Source organism: Rhinopithecus roxellana, chromosome 12 (genome assembly GCF_007565055.1).
Source record: "Rhinopithecus roxellana isolate Shanxi Qingling chromosome 12, ASM756505v1, whole genome shotgun sequence".
Taxonomy (NCBI): Eukaryota; Metazoa; Chordata; class Mammalia; order Primates; family Cercopithecidae; genus Rhinopithecus; species Rhinopithecus roxellana.
In genome coordinates, this window is record NC_044560.1 from 55,630,721 (window position 1) to 55,653,635 (window position 22,915).

General features: G+C 51.8%; 1 protein-coding gene across 9 annotated transcripts in view; it reads left to right on the forward strand.

Annotated features, from left to right (window-relative positions):
• Positions 1 to 22,915, forward strand: part of LRP8 (LDL receptor related protein 8) — an 85,168-nt gene that overhangs the window by 43,888 nt on the left and 18,365 nt on the right. For 2 of the 9 annotated variants that reach the window (XM_030941900.1, XM_030941902.1), the window contains exons 4-14: positions 2,335 to 2,463; positions 5,963 to 6,352; positions 7,290 to 7,412; positions 10,390 to 10,428; positions 11,684 to 11,803; positions 11,877 to 12,002; positions 16,385 to 16,559; positions 18,652 to 18,879; positions 20,481 to 20,599; positions 20,839 to 20,978; positions 22,441 to 22,582. In XM_030941900.1, coding sequence (XP_030797760.1) covers positions 2,335 to 2,463; positions 5,963 to 6,352; positions 7,290 to 7,412; positions 10,390 to 10,428; positions 11,684 to 11,803; positions 11,877 to 12,002; positions 16,385 to 16,559; positions 18,652 to 18,879; positions 20,481 to 20,599; positions 20,839 to 20,978; positions 22,441 to 22,582 — 1,731 coding nt within the window. Of the gene's footprint in view, positions 1 to 2,334; positions 2,464 to 5,962; positions 6,353 to 7,289; positions 7,413 to 8,231; positions 8,353 to 10,389; positions 10,429 to 11,666; positions 11,804 to 11,876; positions 12,003 to 16,384; positions 16,560 to 18,651; positions 18,880 to 20,480; positions 20,600 to 20,838; positions 20,979 to 22,440; positions 22,583 to 22,915 lie in introns of all 9 variants that reach the window. The other 7 variants (XM_030941901.1, XM_030941903.1, XM_030941908.1 and 4 more) reach the window with 5 other exon arrangements.

Below are 22,915 nucleotides of genomic sequence, written 5' to 3' on the forward strand. Positions count from 1 at the left end.
AAAACATAGAAAATTCTCATCACAGAGCAGCCTGACACAATGTAGCCTGACACACTGTAGGTGTTCAAAAACTGGGAGTCCCCTCCTACTTCCTTGAGAGGTTCTGTTTCCTGAGGCCTGGCTTAGGGATAAGTAGTTGCTTTGACCTTCCTTCCCATTGCTGTCTTAGGGGCTTGCAAGTATATGGAACATCTGTATCGCTTTTATGGTAGTGAATTGAAAAGAGATGAAACATCCTGTGTCTTTTATGCTTGCAGAATGTTAAACCAACCCAGGGGTTCCCAAATAGAGGTGCAAGGGAATCACCTGGGTTTTGGTGGGGAGTTACGAAAATGCAGATCCCTAGGCTCTGCCCTAGAAGTCTAGATTCAGCCGGTATGAGCTGAGGCCAGGAACCTGCACTTTTAGTAGCTCCCTCACCCCCCATCCTTTGATGAGAGGACCCCCAGCGAGGCACTGGTCAGCTTCAGCTTCCTGTGTTCCAGTGGGGCCCAGAGGGGAGGTGCTTACCTGGGGTCCTGCAGTGTTGGTGATAGAGGTACCCTGGAAGGACCCCATCTCCCAACTCCCAGTTTCGCTTCACCGCCCTGCACTGCAGCCCCAAGGTGGCCTTTATAAGAGGCCTTTGAGTGTCAGTACTTTCCAGAGCTCAACCTGACAGTTATTTGCTCATCCATCCCACAAGTCTGCCAATCCTCGAGCAAGGGAAATTTCTGTGAAAATGAATCCCAGGAATCCTGTATTCCCAAGGAATTGCCCTGTACTCATGAAAGCATTCCTAGGGATAACCTTGGGGACCTCACTTTCAGGGGCCTAAGGTACTCTTCTCCCATGGCAGTAGTGGTGTCTGGGGACCTTGACGCAGATACCTGCTCCCCTCCCCAACTCATCTGTGCCCTTTTCTATATCCCTTGTGGTCTCTCATCCCAGCTGTAGAAATAGGAAGAGGAGAAACTGGTCTGAGATCAGAGAGCAAAATGGAGGGTGAGGCATGAGTAGCCCACTGCCTCCGGGGGGAAATGGATTGTGCCAGGTCTCTGGCATCAGACACAGCTGACTTTCAGTCAATCCTAACACTGTTCTTTACCAGCTCTGTGACCAGAACTTAGTGCTTACCACCATGTTTGTCACACAGCAGTGCTCAAATACTCAATGAATAAGCAAAATTCAGAGTCATCTGTTATGTGTGGGTAATCACAATAGGTAACATTTAGTGAGCACTGGGCTGGGTATTCTTCTAGGTGCTTGCTTTACAGACATTAACTCAGTCATCATAACAATCCTATGAGGGATAGTATTATCCCCACTTTATTGGCACAGAGATAAGGATTGTTGGCCAAGGTCACATAGTCAGTGAGTGAGTGAACTAGGATTTGAACCCAGGCAGCCAGACTCCAGAGCCCATGTTCTCCACCTCCATGCTGGAGGCCAGCACATAATCCTCTCACCCCGCTGGCTTATTGTGAAAATTAAATGGAAGCGTCTAGCACCATGCCTGGCACATCCTAGAGACCACAGAAATCGGGCCTCCTGCACACTCTGGAAGGCTGTAGGAAGCCAACCACGGAGGTCTGAGATGCATCTGCCTTGGCTGAGCCTGTCACATGGGTCCGGCAGAAACTCATGATAAGAGCTGTCCCCAGCCTTGAATAGGGTTCTCATTCTTTCTTCCAAATTGAGATTCAACCCTGGGGCTTCAGGCCCCTGATTGAGTCAGCCTCTGATTGCGGCTGCAGTAATTATAGCTATGCAGTCCCGCTGGGCCCTGCTATGCAGCAGCTGTTCTCAGCAGTAGGCTCAGCACCATCACTCGGGGAGGGGGCTTAGAGGTGGGCCAATTGGAGCCGTTGGGGCCTTGGTGAACCCTCCAAATTTACAGGTTCCAATCATGGAGTCACTGATCTGGAAGGCAAACTGAGGCCCAGCTGGGACATTATCTCACCTAAGAGCACACAGCTGGGAAATGACAGAGACGAGTGCAGGGCATGGTGGCTCCATGTTGCCAGAACTTAAAGAGGAGGTTTGGAGGGATGGGAGGTGTGGCCAGGAGAGGCAGGCAGGAGTCAATGGATTAAAGAGGGACTTGAGGGCCAGGGACCAGGGGGCCATGAAAGATGTTCTGCAGAGAAGCGGTGGGGTCAGATTTAGGATCTGGAAACTCCTGGGACAGACAGAGGCTTCTTCTCAGCTGATGAAACTGAGACATGGGCCAGGAGAGCCCTGATGGACTCCTAGGGCCTTGGACCAGGTGGCTGGAACAGGGTGGTAGGACTGGTTGGCACCATGCCCTGTGTCCCCCTTGGCTAAGCTATGCATGGACGTCTGTCTCCACAGCCAAGCAGGTGTGTCCTGCAGAGAAGCTGAGCTGTGGACCCACCAGCCACAAGTGTGTACCTGCCTCATGGCGCTGCGACGGGGAGAAGGACTGCGAGGGTGGAGCGGATGAGGCCGGCTGTGCTACCTGTGAGTCTGGGGTCAGATCCCCAGGGTCTGCCAAGCATGGTCAGGCAGCCTCAGGGAGTGATAGCCACTTCTGGGGAGGGGCCCAGTTCCCCGTGGGGCTTGGTAGGTGGAGAGGAAAGGATAATGATCAGGACATTAGTAATGGCTAGATACTATGGAGACATTGTCTTCTTTCATCTTCACAAGCACCTCATGAGCAGCCATTATCATCCCCATTTTATAGGTGAGGAAACTGAGGCTCAGACAAGGGAGGAAAAGTACCCAGGGCTGAGTGATGAAACCAAGATTCAGATTCAGGACTGGACAGCAAAGCCCATGAGCTTTTTTACCATGTCTGACATCTGCTCATCCATCCCACAAGTCTGCCAATCTTCGAGCAAGGGCAGGGGGACCAGGGAGGGTACTGTATGGAGAAATGGTGGTGGCCTGAGCCAGAGTGCCAGCAGTGCTGGGGAGAGGGGGACGGATTCCTGAGGTGTCAAGGACGACTGTTGCTGAAATATCAGATTTGAGCACAAACGTCACAGGGCAGAGAAGATATTCTCAGCAGCCTCGGCAGGGACAGATGGAAGTGGCCACTGGGACAGTTCCACATCACTGAGCTTCAAACACAGGATTATCTCCTTCCCAGGGAGCAGGCCAGCAGGGCCTAGGCCAGTGAGGAGCATGGCCAGGCCTTACTTTTTCAATTCGAGGGGCACCTACTGTGTGCCAGGCCTGAAGCCAGGCTCTGAAAGGGACAGTGAGGTGAATCCTACACAGTCGTCCCTCTGGGAACACATGATCAATGGGGGAGACAGACTGGCTGTCGCTACTGGGCTGTGCGGCTGGGCTGAGATATGGGCGGTCACCCTGGAGGGCTTGCCAGGCACTTGCCCGTCACTGCTGCCTACTCTCCTCTGCCAGCCTCTATATTTGCATCCTATCCATCTTTCCTGGCCCAGGGAAAATGCCATCTCCTCCAGAGGTGTCTGAGTAGTCGCACTTTAAGATTCTAAGTCTGGAATGTGATGTGTCTGAAGCAGGAAGCATCTGGGTATGGAGGGAGATCCTGGCTGGGAACAGTAGTTTCAAAGTTCCAGTGATGGCACTGGCTCACTTCCTCAGCTGTGATAATTTTGCTGGGACTCACTGGCCAATGAGAATCCTCTTTCCTCTTTACCAACCCCCATAATCAGATGATTCCTCCAATATGAAGGCCGCTACTGCAAGGGATGGGAGTTTCTCCAACTAGGGCATGTTGGAATAGGAACATTCCCCATTAATTATGGGAGACAGGGGTGTCAGGTCTTACTGGGCTTCTGTGCTACAGCTCCCACCCTCCTAGGCAGAGGAGAAAGAGTCCTCCCACCCCTCATCTCTCAGAGCTTCTTCCATTTGTGAATGCTAGGAGTAGGGTCTCTGGGGCTATGTAGGCCTGAGAATATGGATCTTAAAGTTACTGTTGGCTCCAAAACCTCAGAGAAAACTCAGTATGAAAGAGCACTTCCTTGCCATCAAAGTCTTCAAGTAAAATTAAAAATTAGGGCTGGGCGCGGTGGCTCACGCCTGTAATCCCAGTACTTTGGGAGGTCGAGGCAGGTGGATCATGAGGTCAGGAGATTGAGACTATCCTGGCTAACAGGGTGAAACCCCACCTCTACTAAAAATACAGAAAAAAAATTTAGCTGAGCATGGTGGCACGTGCCTGTAGCAACAGCTACTCGGGAGGCTGAGGCAGGAGAATCACGTGAACCCAGGAGGTGGGGTTGCAGTGAGCTGAGAGTGTACCACTGCACTCCAGCCTAGGTGACAGAGCGAGACTCCGTCTCAAAAAAGAAAATTAAAAAAAAAAAAAAAAAAAAAAAAAAGCACTTCCCATTGGAACTCCCAGAAAGCAGTGAGTCCGCCCTCCCTGCACATGCACAAGCTGTGTGGGGACAGGCAGGAAGGGAGCTCATCTAGGTGTCTGTAATCTTGAGGGGCAGTGGCACTGGCAGCATGTGCTTTTTCCACCAATGCCGCAGTGTCTCAAAAGTCCCGGAGGGGAAAAAAAACGCAACTGTCAGACACTTGCTAGAGCTGTCAGAAACACATGACACGAGCTACCTACCTGGTGAAACTGAAGACATCACTCTTTATCTTCAATAACAATGAAAATTCACATTTTTCCATCAGAAAATGAAAACACAGACTCTGGGCGCCCCCACGTGGAAAGATCTGGTGCTGCCACCACCACATCACCTTTGGCCACAGCCATGCCCCAGCAGGGCGGCCCAGGGCCAGGTCTTGGCCTGTGTGTGGATACACAGGAGGGAGGGAAGTGAGGAGGTCACTGCCCTGAAAAACAGCTGGAAAAACTCCAGGAAGGGAGGAGAAAACCAGAAAAGCCAAAAGGAGGAGACAGAGTAGGAAAGAAAAGCCCCAAACTTGAGTTCTGGTTCTCTTGTTGCCATGGACTGTGTGACCCTGGGCAAGCTGCTCCTCTCTCTGGGCCTCAGTTTCCCCATCTGGCAATAGGGCTGGCTGGTCTCTAAGTTCCTCCCGGCCGCTGAGCTCAGACTAGCTTATCAGAGAGAAGCCCAGAGCCCCAGGCAGAGCTATGATGCTTAATTACTGCACATCCCATAATTACACCTCATACCTGGGCCAGACCAGTTTCATCCACTCCACACCCACTCATTGCAGGGAGCTCTGTACTAGGCCCTCAGGACAAAGGAGGGACACCCCTAGGCAGTGTGGATTCATGGGGCAGATGGAAAAGAACATGAAAGTCAGATGCCTGCGCAACTGAGGGGCTCAGAAACGAGGGCAGAGGCAGAGATTTCCCAAGCAGGGAAACACCAGGGTGTCACGGAAGAGGTGGAATTTGGGCCCTTGGAAGGTAAGAACTCATCATTGCAAAATGTAGAGACAGTGGTGGGCAAGAAGTAGGTTCCCAGTAGATGTAGCAACTTGAGCAAAGACTTGGAGGTGGGAGCCTATGCACTGGGCCCAGCAAATGGTCTAGCGTGGCCGGAGCTGTGAACATTCAGGAGTGAGGTGATGGAGCCACAGTACTGACCCAAGAGACGCCTTGGATACCAGGCCAGGGGACTCAGGTGGAACAGTGCAGGTTATGCTATGCATCGCTATGCTATGAAGAGCCAACCCCAGACCCTGGTCCCTGGGAAGGGTCAGTGTCATTTAACAGATCATGTCCTGGGCCCATCACAAGGTCCTTCAAGACAGGCAGTGCTGTAAGGTTTCAGAATGCCCCTCCAAGTTCCACCATGCTCATGCTCATTTAGCCAGTGAGGCCTGGGGGGCTCACGAAGGGCAGGTGTGTTGCCTGTCACCTAGCATGTCCGTGTTGGAAGCCCGCCTTCGCTGTGCCTAACTGTACGTCCACCATTCAGCCCCCTAAAGGGACTTGATCTGGCCCCCGGGTGAGGGTCGGAACCCCTGTAGCTGGACCAGCGGGGCCCCAGGTCAACCGGGGAGGGGGTCGGCGGGCCGACCTGCTCTCTGTCCCGCGCAGTGTGCGCCCCGCACGAGTTCCAGTGCGGCAACCGCTCGTGCCTGGCCGCCGTGTTCGTGTGCGACGGCGACGACGACTGCGGTGACGGCAGCGATGAGCGCGGCTGTGCAGACCCGGCCTGCGGGCCCCGCGAGTTCCGCTGCGGCCGCGATGGCGGCGGCGGCGCCTGCATCCCGGAGCGCTGGGTCTGCGACCGCCAGTTTGACTGCGAGGACCGCTCGGACGAGGCAGCCGAGCTCTGCGGCCGCCCGGGCCCCGGGGCCACGTCCGCGCCCGCCGCCTGCGCCACCGCCGCCCAGTTCGCCTGCCGCAGCGGCGAGTGCGTGCACCTGGGCTGGCGCTGCGACGGCGACCGCGACTGCAAAGACAAATCCGACGAGGCCGACTGCCGTAAGCCCCCTCCATACCGCCCAGCCCCGCCCAGGGATTGCGGATCCGCTACCCGATCCCGATCCGCCAGGTGCAGGCTTCCTTTCATTGCCTTACCTGAATACATTACCCGGGTTTACTACAGAGGAGACCGAGGCTGGGAGAAGTGAAGTGACTTGTTTGAGTTCACGCAGCTGCCGGGCTGCGGAGCTCAGGTCGAACTCCAGAAGTCTCCACTGGTACCTGTGTCCCTGCTGTGAGCCCTCCCACTTGTACTTCCCACCCCCATCCCCCAACCCCTCTACCCAGAAACCTGGCAGGCTCAGGAGCTCCTCCCATCTCTTTACCCGCTAGGCCTGCTCATTCCTCAAGGCCTGGCCTAGACTCATCTGACCTTCCCAGCTGGGCTGGGTCCCTCTGCTGGGCAGGTCTCCAGCAGCCTTCTCTTACAGCTTATCTCACACTTATGTCCCCATCTGAGCATTCCTCAGCCCCGCTCTGCACCCTGAGCTCCTAGAGGATGAGGAGGCTCTCAGGAGTCTCTGGGCTCCCATCCCCACTTCCACCCCTTCCAGCACAGCACCTGGCACAGGAAGGTTTGCCAAATGGATGAAGTCATTAAGTAATGAGCACCAAGACTCAAAAGAAGGCCGTGTGTCTGTTCTGAGGAGTGGCCCTGGAGAGAGGCAGGGACAGGGAAACAAGAGACCCGGGTTTAGTCCTGAATCTGCCAGCCAGAGTGCTGTGTGACCCTGGGCAAGGCCTTCCCCCTCTCTGAGCTTCAGTCTCCCCATCTGTACACTGAGGTGCCTTGGCCAGGTGTCCTTTGAGGACTCCTAAGTTCAGCCACTGGTTCGGTTTTTGCCAGGGGTGGCTATGGCATGGGGATGGGGGTGGTGGGGAAACTGTCCTAGCACCACACTGACTCTGATCCTCTCCCCTTGCCCTCTCCTGGCAGCACTGGGCACCTGCCATGGGAACGAGTTCCAGTGTGGGGATGGGACATGTGTCCTTGCAATCAAGCGCTGCAACCAGGAACAGGACTGTCCGGATGGGAGTGATGAAGCTGGCTGCCTACAGGGTGCGTGTGGTCAGGGCACAGAACACATCTTCTGTGAGGATGCCCTGGGCTCTGGTGACTCTCCAGAGAGCAGAGTTGGGAGGACTTTTCCCTTGGTCTCCAAGAAGCATTTTCCCCCCCAAAGCACCACTTGCCCCTAAATCACCTGGCTCCCTTCCCATGGGGTCCTAGTGGCACCAGAATTGGATTTGCAAGGACTTTGCCAAAGCTGAAAGACGCCTAGGGCGACATGACAGGGCATTTGGGAAGTCCAGCCCCCACCACTTGTCCAGGTCCCAGCTGCTGAGTGGCTTCCCCCACTAGTTCCCAGGCTGAGCAGAGGCTGAGTCTTGCTCCCCAGGGACCCCCTTTAATTCTCAGATGGTTCTTCTGGCCCCCACCTGCCCTCTGCAGGAGCAGGGACCCTCATTCACTAGTCATCTGGGGGAATGGATAACAGGTTGGGCAGTGTGGCAGCTTCCCCTCTCTGGGGTCCATGGGGCAAAGGTCCCTCCAGGAGATGGTCAGTCCAGCCTCTAAGGTCTCTCTAGAGCTGCTGCCTGGTCCCTCCCAACACCTGAGTTCTGCAAGATGAGACGCAGATCCCCACAGCCCTGCCCAGCTACATGAGGCTTAGCCTCCTAATCATCCCTGGGATCCTGTCCTGTGAGCAGAGCTTCCTCAGGTCCTGGATTTACCTGTCTATCCTGGGCCACCCTCCAGAGACCTGTGAGGGGTTAGAACTGGAGCTCTACTTGCCTCCTGTGGGCCCCAGCCCAGCCCAGCCCTTCTTGTCCAAGGTCTCACAGGCACTGTCCACTCTCTTGTCCGGCCCAACAGAGTCACCTTGTGAGGGTCCCCGCAGATTTCAGTGTAAGAGTGGCGAGCGCGTGGACGGCAGGAAAGTGTGTGATGTGCAGAGGGACTGCCGGGATTGGTCGGATGAGCTTCTGAAAGTGTGGTGCAGTGCCTGTCTACGCCCACTGGCTGAACTCAGTCTCCTGCGGTCCCTCTCCTGGTATCTGGGCTCGAGGCCCTCCAGTGCCCCCTGCCCTGACAATTTCTGCTCTGACCCTCTCTTTGGACTCACGTGCTGTCCTATGGCTTCACGTGGGGCTTTTCGCCCCCAGGCCTCTGGTCTACATCTCTACAAAGTGCTAAGCACTTGTCCATCCCAGGTACTAAAAAATTATGTTTTTTCTCACAAACTTGGCCTCTCCTCATTCCTTCCCCATTCAGACCTCTGAGACCTTCTGGAACTTTCTCTCTTCCTCGGTGTTCCTGCCCTGCTGACCTAGCCAGGGCCCTGGGCTCTGAGGTCTTCTAGCCCCTTGCAGAAGACCCAGCAGAGGAAGAGGTGGGCACAGCAGGCAGGCAGCCAGTTGAAGCACATCCCAGGGCCACTGCTCAGGCCATACCTGCATGGGAGTAGGGCAGGCCTTGCAGCAGGAGCTGGCATCATCCTAAGCCCTGAGGAGTTCGGACCTGATGGGGAGACCAGACTTGTAGGCCAGACTAAAGCGAGACCTGGATGGAAGCAGCTGCCCTGATGTCGGCTACAGCTGTCAGGGTGGGTTTCAGGCTAAAAAGAACAGGCTCCAGGCTCTAGGTAAGGTGGGCATCCCAGAGAACATGCTGGAAACCCAGTGTGGACTCCAGGAAGGTTCATGAGTCTTTTTTTTTTAACTGTTCCCAGGTCAGGGCTTGAGGGAGATTTGACAGAGAAGCCCTGGGAGGACAGAGCCTAGGTCAGTCCCTCCCTCCCCTGCCTCCTGGCAGACGGTTTCCTCAGCACCTCCCTCCTGGGTGCATAGAGGAGGTTCCTCCTCTGGAGCTTCCCAGGAAAAGCATATTTCCTCCCCCTTTTGAAGATTAAAAAACTGATTGTGAAAGGAATCAGTAGCTGAATGAAAGTGACTCAGCTTCTACCTGAGCTGGCAGGAGGCAGACACTCCCTCTGCCTCCAGGCCCTGCCAAGAGAAGTCCCAGAAGAAGGAACTTGTGGAAAAAGAGACAGGGAAGCCAGAGCTACTAAGCCTAGCTCCCCCCACACCCAGACGTGGAGTAGCCAGGGACTACTATCCTACTAAACCCTCTCTTCTCTCCCATCATTTGCATGACACACCAAAGAGGAGTATGTACACACGAGCTTGTGTCTGCGTGTGGCCTCTGTCTCTGTGTTGGTGAGAGGCCGGTGTCTGTATCCATGTCTTCTTCTCTGAGTAAAGCAGGGGAACTGCATTCATGCATCTATGTGTGTGACCCCAAGTATGTGTGAATGTATTTATGGAGTCCATGGGACTGTCTGTGCTCTGCACATAAGCTGGTATGTGTGCATGTAGTTGTGTGCATGCAGGTGTGTGCATGTAGGTGTGTGCAGTGACACCACTTCTTCCTTCCATGGAAGGAAGCCGCAAATACTACTCTGGCCTCTCTGCACCACTCTACCTCATCCCCCTCCTCTCCTGGCTCCCCAGCGGAATCACACCCAGGCTAGGTAGAATTAAGAAGGACTGGAGACTTCCCTGCAGGCATTTGGGTAAAGGCTACAGGGGCAGACCTGCTCTCCTTTCTCTTCCCCTCACCTACCTGAGTCCTGGAGGACTCTGTGCCTTCCTTCATCAGAAGCCAGTCACTTTGAGCTCTCTCCTTTCCCCTTTCCCCTTTCAGGGCCATCCCACCTACACATGCCACTTCATCAAGTGCTCAGTAAATAGAATTGTTGGGTTGCTGCTACCTGCAAAAGGAGAGGAAGGAGGCGAGTGGATGCATGATGGGGGCAGTGGGTGAGTGGGAGGACAGTTGAATGGATGGTGCTCAGGGAATAATACAGGAAAGGAGAGGTCAGGGAGGGCTCCGAGCGACTGAAAGATTCCTGGAGGTGGGAGCTGCCATGGCTCAGCCCACCTCCAAAGGTCGGGGGCTTCCCAGGGCTGGGTCTGGCTGAGTCATCCCTGGGTCTCCCAGTCATGGGGTTGCTGTGGTCTTGTTCTTTCAGTTCCGCCAACATTCCTGGGAAACAGGAGGAGGCCCAGGGGTAAAGGGGTTATTCCCTAAGCATGGCTCAGGCTGGAAGTGGGGGCGCCCCATAGCTGTGCATGGCCTGGGGTGGGCAGCTCAGACCAGCTACATGCATGGCCATGGCTGGCTCAGCTCAGCACTGCTTGGCTTGGCTGGAGTGGCAGTGCATGAGCCTGGGGGGCAGAGGGGTGCGGCACCTCCCCTTGGCTTGTGGAATTAACCTTCTGTGACTCTAAAGCTCAGGAGATGCTGTGAGAGCATTGGTCCTGGACTCGCTGACCTCCCCTAAGACCCTGCCAGAAGGTAGTGAGGGAGTGGAGAATGGGGAGCCAGAACAGATGATCTCCGGGCATCCCTTCACTTCTTGGAGCAGGTGGTAATCCTGGGACCAGGCCCATGACAAGATGGAGGAACAGGGACAGGTGCTGAGAGGAGAGGAGTTGAAAAAACCCATCATATTAGTTCATGATAGGAGAGAATTGATTTAGCAATGGCTCCATGTAAAAAAAAGGCCCAGGAGTCTTAAATAACCACAAGCACATTAGGGGGCATCCTGTGTTGTTCAGGTTCCTTCTGGGTGGCAAACTAGCTCTGGGCCCTGTCCAGAGAGGGACATCGACAGATGGAGTGAGTCCAGAGAAAGGCACCCAGATGGCAGGAGACCAGATATCAGTGCTTTAAGGAGGCTCTGAGGGAGCCTGTGCACCCTGGCTAACCCCACACAGCAGAGCTGGGAGCAGAAGCAGAAGCCTCAGCAGGCAGTGTTAATCCACAGTGGAGCCGGCTGCCTCAGGAGGGAAGTGGGCTCCCTGAGGTTGGAGATATTTAAGCGGAGCATTTTGGAAGGGATTCTTAGGGTATCCTGAGGGTTGGATGTGACACATACAGGCCCCTTCAACTCTGAGGTCACAAGGAAGGAGGCACTGCAAGAAACATGTTTGTGAAAGGAAAGACCTTGGGCCACTGGGGAAGGCCTAGCTGCCTGCAGCTTGGTGGTGGACAGAGCCCCAGCTGGGAGGCTGGGGACCTGAGTTCTGGTTCCACTCTACCCTGTCTGTGTGTCTGGCCTTGAGTAGGGACCTGCCCTCTCTGTGCCACCTCCTGCCCAGAACACCTGTAGATGAGGCTGAGGCTCAGTGAGGTTGTGGAGCCCTCCTGCCTCTGTGGGAGTCCCACTGCCTGAGGCTCTGCTTCTGCTCTAGGTCCCACCCCTTCCCTGCCCCCACTCCTCCTGGGCTCCTGGACCTTCAGGAGTCCATGTCCCTCCCCAGGGCTAAACGAGTGTCTGCACAACAATGGCGGCTGCTCACACATCTGCACTGACCTCAAGATTGGCTTTGAATGCACGTGCCCAGCAGGCTTCCAGCTCCTGGACCAGAAGACCTGTGGCGGTGAGACCTTCTCCCACACCCCCAAGCAGAAGCAGATCCTCCTGCCAGTTCTGACCCCTGCTCCTCCCCACAGACATTGATGAATGCAAGGACCCAGATGCCTGCAGCCAGATCTGTGTCAATTACAAGGGCTATTTTAAGTGCGAGTGCTACCCTGGCTACGAGATGGACCTGCTGACCAAGAACTGCAAGGCTGCTGGTACGGACACCCCAAGGGCAGAGGGGCAGCTCTGAAAGGGATATAGGAAGCAGCATGCTTCCACATGTGAGGAGTGGATGTGTACATGTGCGCACACACAAGAAGGCAGTTTGTGTTACTGAGAAGTACAGGAATCTTCGGTCCCTTGTCTAGCTTGGGAGAAAGAATTCAGCCGAGACAATTAGTAACATAAGCCAAAGGTTTATTAAGGAGATAAGAGTACAGTCCAAGACAGGAGCTTGCTGACCCAACTAGGAACAGCAGCAATAGCCGTGTTTCTTTAAAGGGACAGTGCACTCTGAAAGGTGAGGCAGAGCGGGGCAGGCTGCTGAAAGAGAATGAACCGGCGGCAGCCCTGAGAGTGCTGCATTGGGTCTTTTTCTTGAAGTTCCTGTCTCTGTCCTAAATCTCTGCCTTTTTCTTTGTCTAGTTTTCCCATTCCTGCTTTGAGTCCCTGCCTGTTCCTCACCTAGTTTCCACCCAGGCTTGTGGGACCTCCCTTACTATTAGCTCTTGTGCATGCCCAGCTCTGGGCACAAATACTACCTAATGGCGGCATCACTCATTACCACCACCCCAGGAAGGTTGTATAGCAGTCAAATCTTATTAGGCCTGCATATTTCTTAGGAATTTCCCCTTTGCCCTCCCCTTCCTCCTCAGCATACGGCTAGCTACATTCTGATGGGTGAACTGCAGAGTGAGCAGTTACTGGGCATCTTAAGGGGCATTCCTTTCTGCACAGGTATTTCCCCTCCTCTCTGCTCATATCTAGCATGCATGTTTTGGGTGGTCTCTAGGTGTGAGATTTTCTAGGCTTCCCTTTTCTCAGGGACTCCCCCTTCTACTCATGTCCAGCTGTCTGCCTACTCTAACAGCTGCACGCACAGTGCTCAAAAGTGTACATATACATCACACACACAATGCACTGCACACTAACACCCACAAAGACACTGTATAGAGCCACCCAATACAGCCCACAGAGATGACACTCATACAACAGAATATATAGACACAAAATTGAACCACACAGAGACTACACACACAGCATAGGGAGTCTACACAAAGAGCATGACCTGGGCAGACCTACACATTGATCAGTTCAGCCAGCAGAATTAATTCATTGTATTCAGTTGTTTATAGTGAACACCTTACACTGTAGTAGACACTGGGAATTCAGCAGTAAACAAAATGGATGCAAATCCCTGTCTGCCCTCAAGGGACTTACATTCTAATGGGTGAGCCAGGCTAGAAATCAGGTAAATAAATAAAATATAGTGCATGGCAGATGGCGATAAGGGCTAAGGAGAAATAGAAAGTAGAGAATGGGACTAGGGAAGTCCAGGTGAGCAGGGGGTTCTAGTTTTAAATGGAATGGTCAGGGAAGCCCTCATTGAGAAGGTATCTGAGTAAAGAAGATGAAGTGGGGCAGGTGTGGTGGCTCACGCTTGTAATCCCAACACTTTGGGAGGCCTAGGCAGGAAGATCACTTGAGGCCAGGAGTTCAAGACTGGGCAATGTAGCAAGACCCTATATCTTAAAAAAATTTAAAAATTAGCCAGGTATAGTACCATGCACCTATAGTCCCAAGCTACTCAGGAGGCTGAGGCAGGAAGATCTCTTGAGCCCAGGAGTTTGAGGTCGCAGTGAGTTATGATGCCACTGCACTCCAGCCTGGGTGACAGAGTGAGACCTTTTCTAAAAAAAAAAAAAACGGGGGAGTGAGGGAGGTGAGACAATGAGCTACCATGCAGTTATCTGTAGGAACAAGCATTTCAGGCTGAAGAGACAGAAACTGCAAAAGCCCTAATGCAGGAGCATGCTTAATATGTTCAAGGAATAGCAAGGAAGCTGGTACAGTTGGAGCAAGGAAACTAGGAAGAGATGAAGCCAGAGAGGTGGCTTGGGGCAGCGCAAAGGGCCTTCTACACCATCGTAAGAGCCAGCTCTGGATTTCACTCCAATTAGGGGGAAGCCATTGAGGGCTCAGAGTAGGGAAGGGACATGGTGTGACATTTTAAGAAGGTCCTTCTGACTGCAGTGTTGAGAACAGACTGTAGAGGACAAGGGAGGAGGCAGGGAAACCACTTAAGAGGTCATTGCAATAATCCAGAAGCAAGGTGACGGTGGCTGAACGCTTATTCCCACATTATTACTATGGGAATAATGAGAAGTGGACAGACTACAGATATAGTGCAAAGGCCAGCCAACAGGATTTGCTTATGAATTGAATGTGGAATCTGGGAAAAAAAAAGTGTTACAGCAACTGAAACAATAATATTGCTACGCACGGGTTTGGGAAAGACAGTGAGGGAAGCAGGTTTGGAGTAATATTAGGCTGTTTTGGACATGTTAAGTTTAAGAAAACTGGTTAGGTGTCCAAATAGAGATATTGAGAAGGCAGTTGGATATATGAGTCTGCAGTTCATATGCAAGTTAAACACAATATACAACATATAAATTATAACAATACAGCAGCCATAATACTGACAGGTAGCCCATAAACCCAAAAAGTAAACCACCCAAACTGTACAATATATAACACATACATTAGTATATCACATATAACATGTAACCTGTTCTTGCCCCCACATAGAACACATGTAATACATGACACAGATTATGTACATGCACTGGAGACAACACGCAACTACCCATTCATATACAAAATCCACACACATGAATATTTCAAGTGCAATTACATAAAATCTCAAATCATAAACACACGGGGTTCCTGTCACAGTCACAGCTATCATTTAAAATCACTCCAACATGCCCCTTTAACCTGGCTCCTGCCTTCAGGGAGGTGAAGTGTCATTGCTGTCATTTTGGTGTGAGGGAAATCACAGCTTGTCCGTGGCAGAGCTGGCCTGGAACTCAGCTTTCATCCTTGCCCCTTCCTGCACCTTCAGCCCATTCTCCATGCTCTCTATTTGTACCACACTTCTGTCTCACTCCCACCCTGCTTTGAATTAGTCTCCATCACTACACACAGGTCACACACCAGCCCCAGGCCCTACATGACTCTGTGCTGGTCCCACCCTCCAGGGAGCACATTAGCTTGGCAAAGATGCACAGTGATAGGGACTGGTGGCTGGCAGAAGTGTCAGCTGGAAAACAAGAGGAGGAGGCACAGGGAGCTTGAGGGGCAGGTGTTACTAGGAGCAGCCCCTCAGACAGTGTTGGTGCCTGAGAGTGACCCAGTACATCTAGAAACAGCCTGTGGGAGCTGGTGCTAGGCCCTCAGAGGCCTGTGGGACAGTGACCTCCCATATGGAGTAGCCAGGAAAGTCTAGGTCACTTGTTTATCATCTTAAAATCTAACCCTAAATCTAAGAAAAAAAACAGGCTTTGTGTATATATGAGCAGTTATATGTTGTCTCTACTGCATATATATAATCTGTGCTGTATATCATATATGTCCCATCTCTGCCATTGGCTCAGGTTAGAGAACAAACTCACCCAGCTCACAGGACCCTTTGTGATCTGGCCCCTGCCAATCTCTGAAGCTCATCTCTTGCTATGTCCCCAACACTTTCTATCCTGAGTTATCTTTTTTTTTCCTTTGAGACAGGGTCTCTCTCACCCAGGCTGGAGTGCGTGGCACAATCATGGCTCACTGCAGCCTTGACCTCCTGGGCTGAAATGATTCTCCCACTTCAGCCTCCTGAGTAGCTGGGACTACAGGTGTGTGCCACCATGCCTAGCTAATTTTTTTTTTTTTTAATTTTTAGAGATGAGATTTTGCCATATTGCCCAGGCTAGTCTCAAACTCCTGGCCTCAAGTGATGTGCCAGCCTCAGCCTCCCAAAGTGCTGAGATTACAGGTGTGAGCCACTGTGCCCAGCTCCTAGTTATCATTCTAAGACACTTACTTGCTCAGGTAGTTCCTTCTTGAACCACAGCAGTAGGGCCCAAGCAGAGAAGGTGGTAGTTGCTGGAAAGAAATACATGGTAGGTGGAAGGGACAACCTGAGCAAAGGCCCTGAAGCAGGAAGCCCATCCATGGCTAGGTAATGGTAACTGGTAGCTGGAATCAAGCTATGTTGGAAGGGCAAATAATGAGACTGGACAGGGAGCTTGGGGTCACACTGTGAAAGGCTTTCAGTGCAGACCTAAGGAGAAAATGGGTAGCCATAAAATATTTTGGAGAAGTTTGTATCTAATAAAAAGAATAAAAATCCTCCTGCTATGCATGGTGCTCTGCATCTTCAGATTTCTGTACTCATTATTTCATCTGCTCCTGCAACCTGTAAAGTAGGAATTGTCACTACTATTTTAAGGAAAATGGGTGTGTCGCCCAGCAAGCCAGTGGCAGAGTCTTGGTCTCCAGGCTCCCTGCCTCTTGCACTGACTCTTTCTCTTTCAACCTCCCTGCATGGCAGCTGGCAAGAGCCCATCCCTAATCTTCACCAACCGGCATGAGGTGCGGAGGATCGACCTGGTGAAGCGGAACTATTCACGCCTCATCCCCATGCTCAAGAATGTCGTGGCACTAGATGTGGAAGTTGCCACCAATCGCATCTACTGGTGTGACCTCTCCTACCGTAAGATCTATAGGTGAGCGGCCACATCCTCTGCAGCAAGACCTGAAGAATGGGGGTGAGGGGTAGTGACAGATGAGGAGGGGAGTAGTGGCCTCTGCCTCTAGAGTTCCTCAGGACAGAGTTGGGGCTTGGGAAGAGATGCAGGATCACAGTGGATATGGAACTTCTGGGAATTTACTGGGGCTAGAGTAGGCTGAGGGCTCCCTTGGGTTAGCAGCTTCAAGCCCCAAACACTTGGGATTTGTCTGACCTCTGGAGGCCTAATATGGAAGCAGAAGACACAGGAACTGTTTGGCCAGGGCAGAAAGGAAGAAATCCTGGCTTTGGGGAGGACTTTCCAAGCAGCTCACATCCCTGTGTATTGGACCCTGGGGACTTAGACCTGGTCCCTGCCCAGAGGATCCCAGTCACAACACAGTGACATCCATATGTGATGATCATGAGAAAGTACAGAGGAGGCCTCCAAACCCACCTGGGCATCTGATCTGGCATGCCTTCCCGGATGGCATCACCCCAAGGCCAGCTTTTCACTGTGTCTTTGACGCCACCGTCAGTGGACCTGACTTGGCGAAGCTCTTCACACACTGGAGAAGGTTCTCTCCTAGGACTTTCTCAGCTGCCAGCAGCCTGCCTCCCTGCATGTCTGGGACCCCTTTAGGCAGTCATGTCCTTTCTTTGTCCTGAGATCCACTTGGCAGGAGTGCCAATGACCAGGGCCTGGGTAGACACTGAGTCACTGATGAAAGAATGATGGATAGATGGGTAGATGAGTGGATGGAAGCAAATATAGCAAGTGCCACTCACTGACAACTAGATTCCTGCCTCCCTGCAGCACACAGACACTCAGTTCACACACACCCAAAAACAAAACTAGAACAATGCCTGTCCAAGAGTTGTAACTGAAAGAGGCAGGATTTGGTGACAGACTAGATATGGGGCTGAAGGAGGAAATTTACTCCTTCAGAGTGAATTTTGGGAGTTCCGGATTTTTGGCTTGGGAGGTTTCATGAATGGTGGTGCTGTTCTCTGATGTGTGAAGCAGTGGAGGTGGATCAGGGCTCAGGGGTTGGATCGTCTGGTTGGCCGAGGGGAGGGGAATGGGGATGAACAGTTTTGGATATATTGAGTTCAAGGTGTCCATGGGACATCCAAGGGGAGCTAGTTGGTTTTGCAGTCTGGATCGTAAGAGAGCTGTTGGGATTAAAGACTTAGTTATTGATGGCAGTGGACACTAAGGAACTAATCACCCAGAGAGAGAGCAAGAAGAAGAAAACCTTTGGGGAAACAGCATTTGAGAAAGAAAGTCCTGCTAATGTTGCCTCCTGAGTATCTACTGTATTCTTAGCCCTTCTCTCCATTCTCACGGGCACGGTCATTCTTCAGACTCTCTTAATCTCCCACTCAGATGCTGTAACATCCTCCTAATCAATTTCCCTGCTTCATTCCCTCTCCTTCCAACCCACCCACTACATAGATGCCATAGTGAACTAACATGCTTATTGGACTATGTCCTCTGGCCTGTCCAGTTACCACTGGGGATAAACCCTAATTCCTTGGCATGCTACTCAAAGCCCATCAGGATGGGGTTCCTGCCTATACCTGCTTGCAGTCTAACACCCACATAAGTAGCTCCCCTAAGTATCTCACTGTTCCAGAGCAGACTCACCTCTGGCCATTTGCACAAGCCTTTCTTTTTCCCTAACGGCTTTCTGTCCTGGTGAATTTGTGCTCCTGGTGAACTTGTCCTTCAGGACTCAACTATAAAGGCTTCTCCCACCCTCTGGGATGATGTAGTCTCCATGCCTCTGCTGCCACAGCCTCTAATGCTTGCCATAATCACATTGTATTATATCTGGCTCACTCTAATGGGCAGAGCTGTGGGGCAGCCCCACCTTAGAAAGCCAGAGAGAGACTGTGGCCCATGTAAGTCTGTACCCCTAGCCTGGTACCCCAGGGAATGTGTAGAGTGGAAATTATCCACATTTCTCTAAAAATCTATTGCCATGGCCCAGATGGAAGAGACAGAGGGGAAGGGTGCACAGGTAGCTCCAGATGGGCCCATGCGTGGAATATCTGCCCCATGGTCATCTCTGTTTTCTCTTAAGTGCCTACATGGACAAGGCCAGTGACCCGAAAGAGCAGGAGGTCCTCATTGACGAGCAGCTGCACTCTCCAGAGGGCCTGGCGGTGGACTGGGTCCACAAGCACATCTACTGGACCGACTCGGGCAATAAGACCATCTCAGTGGCCACAGTTGATGGTGGCCGCCGATGCACTCTCTTCAGCCGTAACCTCAGTGAACCCCGGGCCATCGCTGTTGACCCCCTTCGAGGGTGAGTGTCTCAACTTAACTTCCCATTCTCCCACCATAGGTGCTCAGTCCTCTTGTGTCTGTCACAAGAGGTATCTTGAGGGCTCTGGAAAGCTCTGGCCCACTCAGACACAGGCCATGGGGAAGAAAGTCTTGTTAATCCCCAACCAAGGTTCTCTGGGCATTGGTCACCAAAGCTCTCCCTGGACTCTCCCACCCACTCATTATATCGTAGAATTGGAGCGTCTCAGAGCAGAGCAGGGCTCTAGAGATGGCCTGATAGAAGCTCCTAGGGGAGGAAGCCTTTCCTCAGGCTGCTGTAGGTGGGCATCTGGCAGCTGCTCACATACTTCCAAAGACAGGTAGCTCATTACCTCCCATAGGGCCTGTTTCACTGTGGGGCAGCTCTGCCCATTAGAAAGTGGGTCTTTTCCCCTCATAATCCCAAATCTATCTCCCTACAACTTCCTCCATTGGCCTCTGGAGTTACATAAAACATGTCTATTCCCTGCCCTGTGGGACAGCCAGCAAGATTTGAGGACCAAGATCACTGGTCTATTCTGCTTCAGACTGCCCACCTCGATCCCCACCCCTGTTGCCTATGGTCTCTGCGCCCTCACCACCAAGGCTGCCCTGCTGTGGCCACCCCTCAATTTTGGAATTTAGGGATTCTGAACAGAACAGGACTCCCTCTCTCCCTCAGTGGGGATATCTTGAGATGGTTTTTTTTAGTGTTGTATCATGTTAAGTTTACCAGAATCAACATCTGCTCCTACTGCTGTTTCCTTGTTAAACAGGGATAAGAAAACCCTCTTCTTCGAGCAAGGGCAGCTGGTGAGGGGAGTACCACATGGGAGGTTATGTGAGGCCTTGGGAAGTGACTGATAGCTGCCATTCACTAAGCATAGGTCAGGTGCTCCCAGCACAGAACTAGGCACTCTGACAGATATGGAGCCTCTCCTCTCACCCTCTCTTCAACCCTGTTCTCTGTCTGTTCTCATGCAGACCTTGTGTTGCACCTGCCACATCCTGTCCCTCACATCATAGAGTTACACCCAGCCCAACCCCAATCCATTGTGGATCTGTCAGGGTCCCAGCAGGAAACCCACTGCATACTCAAGATAATTGGAGGAGGGTTAACAAAGGGACTATTTACAAAGGAGTGGGTAAGGTCTAATTTACTACCTTGGATTAGTAACAGTGGGCTGCTACCCGCCCTAGTAGGCCTGAGGAGACAGAGCAGGGAGGGTTACCTGAGTCAGGAAGCTCATCCACTTTTTCCTCTGAAACCAGAAAAGAGAGGGCTTACTAGGGCCTTCCCCACACTGACACCCTAAGGCTCTAGTTAGCACTGCCAGAAGTGGGAGAGATGGGGTCACAGGCTATTCAGCTGAGTCTGGGTGCAATCTCGGAGAATACAGTTTTCCTCAAGTTCTCAAATGAGGTGAAGGCTAAAGTGCCTGCCAATTCTAAGATTTGATGGTTCAAAAGAACTTTAGAGGTCTTCTCAGTCCCTACTAAACATAACCCTCAACTATTCAATGGGTTATTGAGCTCTTGTGACTCAGACTACCCCAGTCATGTCCCCAACAAGAAGCCAAATTGAGTTATTTTGTCTTTTAGGTTCATGTATTGGTCTGACTGGGGGAACCAGGCCAAAATTGAGAAATCTGGGCTCAACGGTGTGGACCGGCAAACACTGGTGTCAGACAATATTGAATGGCCCAACGGAATCACCCTGGGTGAGCCCTGCCTTTCCTGGGTTGGGGGCCTATTCTAGTGCCTTGTCCTGATCACTGTCTGGAACTCTTATGAGTCTTGTTTCTGGGTCCTCTCATGGTGCCAGTGACTTTGTTTCCTGATGGTTGCCCTAGGCTGGCCTCAGTGTGAGGCCTAGAAATGTGGGCAGGGAGGGGTACAAAGGAACAGAGCTCCACATTGGGGTCCCAGGTTCAAGACCTGATCCTGCTTCCTTCCCAAGATCTGCTGAGCCAACGCTTGTACTGGGTAGACTCCAAGCTACACCAACTGTCCAGCATTGACTTCAGTGGAGGCAACAGAAAGATGCTGATCTCCTCCACTGACTTCCTGAGCCACCCTTTTGGGATAGCTGTGTTTGAGGTGAGTGCTGTAAGGAGAGGCATGGGCCAACTAGGAAGCTGAAGCCTAGAAAATGCTTGTTCAAATAGGATGAGTCCCTGAGACTTGTTCAAATGAAAACAGGAACAGGGAAACCAGCTGATTTGTTTGTATACAATCTGTGAGCTGCCTGCACACAAAGGCTCTGCAGCCCACTCTCCACCTGGCAGCCTTTCCCATGCTGTCTTCCCAAGACCCCTCTCTCAGAGCACTTCTCACAGGTGAGTTGCTAGGCATGTATGTTTCCTCTCTGTGCCCTCAGCACCCAGCACTGTAATCCATATACAAAAGGTACCCAGTAAAGGGAGGAAAGGAAGAAGGAACATACCTATCCTTAGAATCATTTACTGGATGAAATGGCCTGAGAGATGCTGTTCAGCTCTGCACACTTTTATTGACCTCTGCCAGACCCTGGGGTCATAGAAGTGAATCAGACACTATCCTCGTCTCAAGAAGCTCCTGGGAAAGTGAGGAGCCAAGACTCTCCTGTGCCCTGATCCTAATGACTTTTCTTCTCTGGAAATAAAGAAGCCAGAACCAACCAAGGTCTCACACATTCACCTCTTCCCCAAAACTAACTCCACCATCAAGGGGAGGGAAAGCAAGGGGATGATGGTCTGTGGCGGGCATTGGCAGGATTTGCTTGCACCAAAGTTACTCAGCACTGCTCTGAAGTTGTGGGCAAAGCTCCACCTCTTAAGTCCAACCGCTGCTTTAAAGGACAGGTGTATTGGGACACAAGTGTATGTGCTTGTATATATACATGGCATGTACTTGTAAAGTATGTGTATGTGCATGGGTAAATATAAATGCATCAGAATAAAGGTGTGCGTTCCTCTAAGTGCTGGTGCCTATGTGTGTACATACATATACCAAGATGTATTTAGACTGCATATTTAGGGGCAAATGTAGCTTTCTGTGTGTGGATGAACACTGGGTATGTGTTTAGATCTTTGTATGAGGACGCACAGTTGTACCTGTACATGTGGATTTACTGACAGATGCACATCTAGGCTTATATGGACTAACCATGTGGACTCGTGTGGATATCCAGAGGCTACAGGAAGCCCAGCAGGGCATAACCCTCATAGCTCACACATCCCTTCCAGTCTTGGTCCCAGGCCCCAGTAATGATAATGCTATAGAGATTTAATCTTGGGTTTCTGCTGGGCTCTAGCAAGCAGGCTTAGTCCAGCATGAATGAGTAATATTGTGGCTGTCAGTTCAAAGCACAGAATCACCGAATAATCCTCTAAGATAGAAGGGAACGAGGAGAGGTACATCACAGATTAGAGACTGAGAGCCCCACCGTGAATCCATGGACAGGACAGATCAGGGGAGATTTCAGGGCAGTTCTTGTGACTATGGTTTGGGGCCAACCCCTCAGACTCAGGTCATGGATTTAGACTCCAGGCCTCCCATCCTCTGCATCTATACCCCACAGGACAAGGTGTTCTGGACAGACCTAGAGAACGAGGCCATTTTCAGTGCAAATCGGCTCAATGGCCTGGAAATCTCCATCCTGGCTGAGAACCTCAATAACCCACATGACATTGTCATCTTCCATGAGCTGAAGCAGCCAAGAGGTGAGTTGTCTCTGGTCCTAGGTCCCAGGTCTCCTGTCTGTGTCCTCTCCTTTCACCAGGCAGGCTGTGTTCACATTCAGGTCACAACTCAGCAACCCCAGAAATAATAACAACAATCCCTCTCGTTGGTAGAGTACTTTTTCATCATATATTTTGTCTCATTTTACCTCAAGTTCTTTGTGAAATAAGGCTGGGTATAAATTAATACATAAATGTCCTGTTTTTGCCAGTCCTACAAAGTGTGGGTATTACTCTTTTAACGGAAGCTCAGAGAGGTAAAATAATGTTAACAGGTGGCAGAACTGAAACCTAAACCCAGGTCTGTCTGGTTCC